This window comes from Chiloscyllium plagiosum, unplaced genomic scaffold, assembly GCF_037043375.1.
Source record: "Chiloscyllium plagiosum isolate Xiang-an unplaced genomic scaffold, Cpla_swu_hap1 HiC_scaffold_30, whole genome shotgun sequence".
NCBI lineage: Eukaryota > Metazoa > Chordata > Chondrichthyes > Orectolobiformes > Hemiscylliidae > Chiloscyllium > Chiloscyllium plagiosum.
In genome coordinates this window covers 27,524,178-27,533,133 of record NW_028270168.1, presented here as the reverse complement: position 1 = coordinate 27,533,133, position 8,956 = coordinate 27,524,178, and the positions used below count along the sequence as shown (strand labels likewise).

At 42.7% G+C, this 8,956-nt stretch overlaps 1 protein-coding gene across 4 annotated transcripts in view; it reads left to right on the top strand.

The window, feature by feature from the left end:
• Positions 1–1,587: 1,587 nt before the first annotated feature.
• Positions 1,588–8,956, top strand: part of ncmap (non-compact myelin associated protein) — a 98,215-nt gene continuing 90,846 nt past the window's right edge. Inside the window, exon 1 of one of the 4 annotated variants that reach the window (XM_087976843.1) lies at positions 1,588–1,878. Coding sequence is in view for 2 of the 4 variants with exons in the window: in XM_043717664.2 (XP_043573599.1) it covers positions 1,901–1,913 (13 nt within the window). In the remaining 2 variants the exon portion in view is untranslated. Of the gene's footprint in view, positions 1,914–2,150; positions 2,174–8,956 lie in introns of those variants that run through there. The other 3 variants (XM_087976844.1, XM_043717664.2, XM_043717665.2) reach the window with 3 other exon arrangements.

Here is an 8,956-nt window from a genome sequence, read left to right as displayed (position 1 = left end):
GTCGACTGCAAGTTAACCCTTTGCAGAAACTGCAAGCAAGAGGGACATTTAACAAAGGACTACAAAGAAAGCATGTGCAACCTGTTAGAGGAGGCAGGCCGATTCTACAAGGCCTTCCAAAGATGTGGTCCTAGCAGTGCTCAAATGACCAAGGTCAGAGCTGCAAGCTGTGTTTCCTGAAAAATCATTCAGTCTGCCCAGGTGATGAGCTGCCTTCTTGAACTGCTACAGTCCATGTGCTGCAGCTAGACCCACAATGCTGTTAGGGAGGCAACTCCAGGATTTTGACCCAGCAACAGTGAAGAAACAGCAATATATTTTCAGGTCAGGGTGGTGGGTGGCTTGGAGGGGAATTTGCTCCCATGTATCCACTGTCTTTGTTCTTCTAGATCGAAGTAGTTGTGGGTTTGCAAGGCAGGCTAAGGATTTAAGTTGTGCTGCAGATGCTAGCTGCAGCCTCCCTTTCAGAAAATGGAAACCCAAATGTGATCGGTAGCCTTGCCCCCTTCTCTTCAGTCTTTATGATACCAGTGTAGCAATGATTCTATTTGATGGCTGAGCAGTGTGCCCACAATCCCTGCTGCATGCACAGTGCCATAAACCCTACTTCCTCTTTGCTCCACTGACCTTATGGTGCCGGATGATGCCCAGTGCAGAAAACTCCCTCATCAAATCTATCCTGCCTTGCTTGTGTGTTGTGTATATCCTTTTGCTAAGTCCATCAGGAAGGATGTAGATTTCAGAGCTGTGATGACCCCAGGCAGTAGAGATTGCAACATCGAAGCCTTCCTGTGTGTGGGTAGCAGAGCCAGTGTCTGCTTGGGTCCACCGCCTGCATGCAGATTCATGAGCATCTTTAGCCAGTTTGAACTGGTCTCAGGAGTCAAGGTAGACTAGTCAAGAGGAAGGCCATGTTCTTTGGGAGCTGGGCTGACAGTTCCTTTATCCCTTTCACCGTCAGGTCAGATGTGGTCAGAAGCTGGGTGTGTGGTTTGCAGGGGCTGGGGTGTGCGCTAAAACCAGGGATGCGCAGGTCACCGAAGTAGAGCAGAGAATGGGCACGTAGGAGTTCACTGAGGGCACAAACCTGGGCACAAATGTGAGGTCCTTTCCTTGCTGGTGTATATGGTGCAGTTCTGACCTATTCCCTGAGACCGCACTGCCAAGGTTACCCCAGCCAAAACCATTGCATAGTTCTTATATAAATAACGTTTTAGCACTCAATCAAGGAATACTGCCTCATCAGCGTGTGACAGCCCACAAACTGGGCCACTCTTTGTTTAGATATCTCGCACAGTGGTCTATTCAGCACAATTGCAAATTTGAACATTCCTGTGTTGTGGAACTGGAATTAAACTTTGACGCTGCATTTAATTAGGGTTGACTTTCAACAACAGATTATTTTTAGACTTCTGTTGTGGCTGGTTATTATGCGGGAATGGGACAATTTGAGATAGTCCATTGGCTGTGAAACCGATTGGGACGTCCTGAGGTGTTGAAAGGCGTCTTTGTTTTTATATAAGGACGCATCAAGAAAGGACAAACAGGAGAGGGCACTAACTAAACTCATTTCTCTCCTTTGTCCAATGCTGGGGGATTGCTTTACGTATATGTATCCAGACTGAGAGCAGTTGGACAGATCCGGCAGGACGGATTGGTTACCTGACGAGACGGAAAAGTTGCTGAACCTGTCCAACTAGGTCCGACTCATTACAAAACCGTCATGGGGATGGGTGGTTGGAAGAGCAGCTTCTAACCCCATTGAAAGTTCCCCCACCCCCTGAACAAACACCTTCGCTCCCGGCCTGCCGACAGCAGGGAAAAGGCAAGCAGTCACTAAACGGAGGTGCCAGGGTTACCTGGTGGCAACAGCACACGGTGTGTTGGAGGCGACGTTATAATGTCAGGGACAGGTAAAGACAATGGGATTTCATGGGCTTCACGAATTCACTCAACTCCTCGGTGAAACTGGCGTTAAAGTGCATGCGAGCAATATTGTGGGGATCTACCAGAGAGAGCGAGAGAGAGAAACGGAGGGTAATTTAGTCAGAAACCTTCCCCTGACGTGGGGAGGTTCGATTTATCGCTGACTTGTGCGAGGTTTAGTTTATTTTTCACAGTTGGGATTGCTACATGCTGACAAAATTCCTCTTAACGTAACGAAAAATGCCAGGTTAGTTGCGTTCACAGGACGGTGCGGGGTGATCTTAAATAATGGAAGTTAAACTTTTCAGTGTTACTGTGCCTCACCGAGCAGCCATTGACATGAATGCAGTTTATGTGTCAAACCTCACAACAATACCTTGTATTTATATAGCACCTTTAACTCCATGAAACAGCCCAAACGCTGTGCAACAAAATTTGACACCAAGTCAATGGAGCTGTCAGGCAGATGACAAAAGGATGGTTAATGAGGTGCGTTTTAAACACTACCATTACAAAGCAATAGAAGGCAGGTTTAGCGAGGAAGTGTAAACTGTTGGCAGTTATAGGTACCGCTGCCATTACTGGAGTGTTTAAACTCGGGATACTGATGGATACCACAGACAGTCCTGTGGATCGTGGAGCTGGAAGAGACAAGGAGAGGCTGAGACGCGACAGGATTTGAAAGCAAGAACTTTATAATGGAAACATTACAAAACCCAGAGCCAGTGTAGGCAGCAAGCATTGAAATCAGATGAGTGGAACAAGACTTAGTGGAAATCAGTGCAGAATGTTCAAATTCCCCAAGGTATGGTTTAGACATGCAGGGTGGGGAGAAACCAGGAATACTTTGGAATAGTCGAGTTCAGAGGGACCAAAGGTAGGAATGAGAATTTCAGCAGCTGAACAGCAAAGGTAATGGTGAAGTCAGGTGATGTTTTGGAGTGGGAACCGGTGGTATTAATGATGGTGTGGAAATGCAGATGGAAACTCATCTTGGGGTCAAACATGCACCAAATATGTGAACAGTCTGCTTCCAGCAAAAGGGATCAAGCTGGTGGCTGGGGAACAGTTTTTTTAAGAGGATCTGAAGACATTGACTTCAGTCTTCCCAATATTTAGTTGGAAGAAATTCCTGTTCATCCAGTACTGGTTGTGGGATAAGTGGTCTGACAGTGTAGACAGTGAAAGAGTTAGTAGTGTTGACGGTGAGCTGAAGCTAAATGGTCTTCAGCATACTGGTGTTAACAGATGCTGTGATTAGCGATTTTTGAGAGGATTTGTAGCTCAGGTTGATGGTAAGAATGTAAGCTCACTAAGCTGGAAGGTTTGTTTTCAGACATTTTGTCACCCCCCCGACCTATCTCTTTCACCCTACCCTCATCCACCTATCACATTCCCAGCTACCTTACCCCCAGTCCCACCCCACTCTCATTTATCTCTCAGACCCCCTTGGCCCACAAGCCTCATTCCTGAAGAAGGGCTTATGCCCAAAACATTGATGCTGCTTGATCTGCTGTGCTTTTTCAGCACCACACTATTAACTCATACATTACATGATCTATTGATTAGTTTTGGTGGTTTTGGTGGTTTTCATGGCTTGATTTTTCTGATTTATTTTTGGTGATTTGCTCTGTAAGATGAATAGCGTTGTAACTGCCTGGTGTTTTGTAGAACATGAGTAAGTATGTTGGGTGACTACCATTCAAATTGTTACATAATTCTCAGGTACAAAAGTTATTAATTATGAAGTTAGCAAACAAGGCAGAAGATTAGGATTGGATAACCTGAAATATGGAATATAAAGTTGATATGTTCCTTTGAGACAAAAATAAAACAAATCAAAGAATACAGTCCTGTGAGTAAAAGGAGTTTAAAACTAAAGGCTTTAGACTGATGGGTGGCAGATTTCAAACTGAGATGAAGAGGAAGCACTTCTCTTAACGAGTTGTGAATCTGTGGAATTCACTACCCCAGAGTGCTGTGGGCTCCAGGACACTGAATAAATGTAAGTTGGAGTAGATTTTTCATTACTAATGGATTCAAAGGTTAATGCAGGCAGATGGGTAAGGCCAAGTTGAGATTGGCCATGATGGTGTGAAATGGTGGAACAGGCTCAAGGGACTGAATTGCTTGCTACTGCCCTAGTTCTTAGATTCTTCAACTCATATCCAAAAGGAAGGCATTTAAAACAGCTATAGAAAACCATGAAGCCCTTAGAATGAAAGAGGAAACTGCGAGGTGTCCGTGTTTACAAATGGGAGTGATAATCAGAATGGAATGGAATGGAATGGAATGTCACGTGTACAGAGACACAGTGAAAAGCTTTGTCTTGCAAGCAATGCAGGCAGGTCACAGAGTTAAATAGCATAGATAAGTAAATAATAGGTAAACAGCGGCAAAAACAAAAACACAGGTACAGGCGAATGTTAAGAGTTTGTGAGTCCATTCAGTATCTAACAACAGTAGGGTAGAAACAGTTTCAAAACTGGCTGGTGTGTGTGTTCAAGCTTCTGTATCTTCTCCCCGATGGTAGAGGTTGTTGAAAAACATTGTCAGGGTGGGATGGATCTTTGAGAATGTTGTCAGCCTTTCCTTGACACCGGGCCTGGTAGGTGGATTTTATAGATGGAAGGTTGGCCTTTGTGATTGTCTGAGCTTAGTTCACCACTCTCTGTAACCGTCTCCGATCTTGAATGGTACAGTTGCCGTTACAGTTAGTGATAGCCCCATATGTCTGGATGTATCAGTGGAGGATGCTGAACAGTTGTTTGAGATAACTAGAAAAACCATAGCTTCTGAAATGGTTAGTGTCAGTTCATGATGAGTCCAAACCCAATCAGTTAGCGCCATCAAATGTTTGGACATTAGAGAGAGCAGGGTGGATAAATCAGCAGAAAACCTGCATATGCGGAGGACAAGCCAGTTATTGTGGTGTCATCAGTGGGCTAAGTCCTGAACTTGGGATAAAAATGACTGAGTGTTTTGAAATGCAGAGAATTATCAAATACAATTGGCACACTGTGGTGCCATGTTTAATAGATCCCATTTGAAGAAGTAAAGGCAGATGTATAAATCAAATGCAGCAGAAGTAGTAATGTTCAGAAGTTTTCCAATAAGCATATCACTGAGATTTATTGCAACAATTCCAGTTTGATAAAAGGGAAATGTAACAGTGTATTTTGAGAGTTCATAGGTGGTCAGGGAACCATGGAGTAGAGTTAATTAACATAGTTTTTCTCCAATCAAAAAGTATGGCACTGGAAACGCACAGCTGAAAATGTGTTGCTGGAAAAGCGCAGCAGGTCAGGCAGCATCCAGGGAACAGGAGAATCGACGTTTCGGGCATAAGCCCTTCTTCAGGAATGAAGAAAGTTTGTCCAGCAGGCTAAGATAAAAGGTAGGGAGGAGGGACTTGAGGGAGGGGCGTCGGAAATGTGATAGGTGGAAAGAGGTCAAGGTGAGGGTGATAGGTCAGACTGGGCTGGGGGCAGAGAGGTCAGGAAGAAGATTGCAGGTTAGGAAGGCGGTGCTGAATTCGATGGATTTGACTGAGACAAGGTGGGGGAGGGGAAATGAGGAAACTGGTGAAATCCGAGTTCATCCCTTGTGGTTGGAGGGTTCCTAGGCGGAAGATGAGGCGCTCTTCCTCCAACCGTCGTTTTGTTGTGGTCTGGCGATGGAGGAGTCCAAAGACCTGCATATCCTTGGTGAAGTGGGAGGGGGAGTTGAAATGTTGAGCCACAGGGTGGTTGGGTTGGTTGGTCCGGGTACCCCAGAGGTGTTCTCTGAAACGCTCCGCAAGTAGGCGGCCTGTCTCCCCAATATAGAGGAGGCCATGGAAATGCACAGCCAGTCAGGCAGCATCTAAGGAGCAGGAGAGTTGACATTTTGAACATAAGCTCTTTATCAGGAATACCTTCAGGAAAGAGCTTGTGCTCGAAACGTTGACTGTCCTGCTCCTTGGATGCTGCCTGGCTGGCTATGCTTTTCCAGCGCTACACTTTTTGACTGATCTCCAGAATCTGCACTCCTCACTTTCTGATAGGTTTGGAAAAAAACTATCTTCCAGGACTTGATTATGGATCAGTTTTTGTTCTCAAAGGTTTCAGACTTTGGACCTTGGGAGTACTATTTCTATATTTTTTTGATGAGACAAAATGGGGTTTGGTAAATCATAGACACTTTATTAGAATGTGTATTGGATGTACTTGGAAGTACATTGATTGTAATATGTCATTCAACTCAACTGGTCTTTGGCAGTGTTTGTGCTCCACTTGAGCCTTCCCCAATCCCAGTTTAACAACCTAACCAATTTCCTTCTCCCTGATGTGCTTATTTAGATTCTCCTTAGCTGCATCTAAACTGTTCTCCATTGGCTATTGTACTTTCTATGACAGCAAATTCTTCCTTCTCACCAGTCACTATGTAAATAAATTTATTTTGGATTTGCTTTTTGATTTCTTGGTGACCATCCTCATAAAATTGAAGGCTTCGAGCTTATGTTTTTCCCCACAAGTCAGAGTGATTATCAAAATGTTTCCCCTAAGGCAAAAGCCACTAACCTATAAGGATAACTTTGATGAAGGAGCAGCGCTGCGAAAGCTACTGCTTCCAAATAAGCCTGTTGGACTATAACCTAGTGTTTGTGATTTTTAACTTTGATAACTTTGAAGTTCTGGTATCATCTTGTAAATCTTTCTTGGACCCTCTACTGTGCCTCTTTCTTTATAATGCAGCAATCAGAACTCCACAAAGTGCTCTAAAGGCAGTACAAAATGAAACTCTGTGGGGTTACTATTTAGAACAAGAGCATAGAATGAGGATGTATATTCATGTTATGAATGAATAGAGAGACCTATGATTTCAATGACATTTCTTTGAATGTGCAACAGGTTACAATATCATAGTCAGAGTTGTTACAGTGTAGTCACTCAGCCCATCATGTCTTTACCGACTCCCTGAATGAGCAATTCACTTAATGCTATTCTACCGCCTTTTCCTGCGTAACTCCACACATTTTCCATTCAGATTACAACCGGCTTCCTTTTTGAATGCTTCAATTGAACCAGTCTCCACCACACTCTCAGGCAATGCATTCCATCACTTAACCACTCACTGCATGACATTTTTGCTTTGCTCATATCACTTTTGTTTCTTTTTCCAGTTACTATATCTTGGGTTTTATAAACCATGCCACAGATTATAAAACTAAAGAAGTAAGAATTAATTTGTTTATGACAGTGATGAGGGCATGGATAAAGTTCAGCATGCAGTTTTCAGTGTCCTATTATAAAAAGGATATTAACAATTTCTCCAGCATCAGAAAAACTTGACATTTGAGATTTAAATTATTCTTTAAAATTATAAGACCATAAGATATAAGAGCCGAGTTAGGCTTTTTGGCCCATCCAGTTTACTTCACCGTTTGATTGTGGCTGTTTCTCAACCCCATTTTGTTGCCTTCTTTTAGTAACCTTTGCTCCCCTACTAATAAAGAAACTACCTATATCTGTCATAAATACACTCAATGACTTGGCTTCCGCAGCCGTCTGTGGCTATGAGTTCCAAAACTTCACCATCTATTGGCTGAAGAAGTTCCTCCTCTTCTCGGGTCTAAAGGGCTATCCCTTCACTTTGAGTCTATGCCCTTGGTCTTTAGTCTGTCCTACTCATGGAAACATCTTCTCCGCATCCACTCCATCCTGGCCTCTCAATATTCTGTAATTTTCAAACCGATCCCTCTCATCCTTCTAAACACCATCGAGTTCAAACTGATTTTGTTGGTCAAATAGGGAGTGACAATGTTCTCTGCTTAGGAATCAATGACATCAACTTGAAATGGTCAGAAAAGAAGTGAGAGAGATGAGGAAACATTTGTTTACACAGAGGTTTTCTGGAGCATGAATTGTTTTGCTCTGGGGAGTATATGAAATGAAGACCGTTACATCTTTTAATGGAATAGCAGATGAACACTTGAACCAGAAGAACTTACAAGGCTTTGGGAAGAATACATGACAATGAGATTAGTTTTACATTGCACTAACACCTAGCCAATGCAGTCAGCTTGGGCTGAATGGCTTCCTTTGTAACTACAAATGTCTATGGTTTGACATATTGATCCTGTAAGCAATCTTTATATTGTTGTTCATTTTGTGAGCTGAAAGGCTTATCCCTTTCATACCGAGTCACATGAGCTGTGACATTTATGGCTGAGTACTGTACTGAAACAGACAGCAGGTGTTTTTATTTGGCATTCTGGCTGATTCGCCTATTCAAATGTACTCTGCCACTGAATCTGTGAAACAAGTGCTGACATGTTGCTGTCCCCAATGTTTCAAGCTGTTGATGTTAATTCTTAACAGGCGGCAAGATAACATGGGGCCTTTAAGCAAGATATAAATATGTAGCAATCAAATGTATTCAATGTAACTGAGGAGTGCCAGACATAGTCTGCTCAATCGAAGTTTGAATATCTTAACCTTGAATCAGTAATCTTCTGTTGCAATTATGCACAGGAAATGATTCAGTGCATGTGGCTTTATGTAATGATAATGAATAGAAGATCAAATTTGTCAAGTATGTGAAAATTATATCGGCAACTAATACATTACTGTCATATGGAAAAATTCTTACAAAATGGCAGAGAATGCTAAGGCATGTACACAGGAGTGCTGCACAATTTAGAATGAATAGGCAGGTGATACTACACACACAAACTCCATACAATGGCAGAAAATGCCAGCTGATGTTTATTGCAATGGCAGTGACTAAATTATTTTGTCAGAAAGCCTAAAAGAAAATTACCTGCTGCGTGAATTAATGCCATGACTCCATCTGCTTTTTAACCTTACGTGTCAAACTGAAGTGTATTTAGTCACCACGGTTTTAAGTATGAAAAGCTTGTTAAGAGTCACACAAGATTCAACGTCAGGTCTGGGTCAGTGTAAATTACATACTATTTGGTAAACAATTTATTTACTTTTCGTTCTGAAAATAATTCCCTTGTATGGACTAGAATCATAGGATCCCT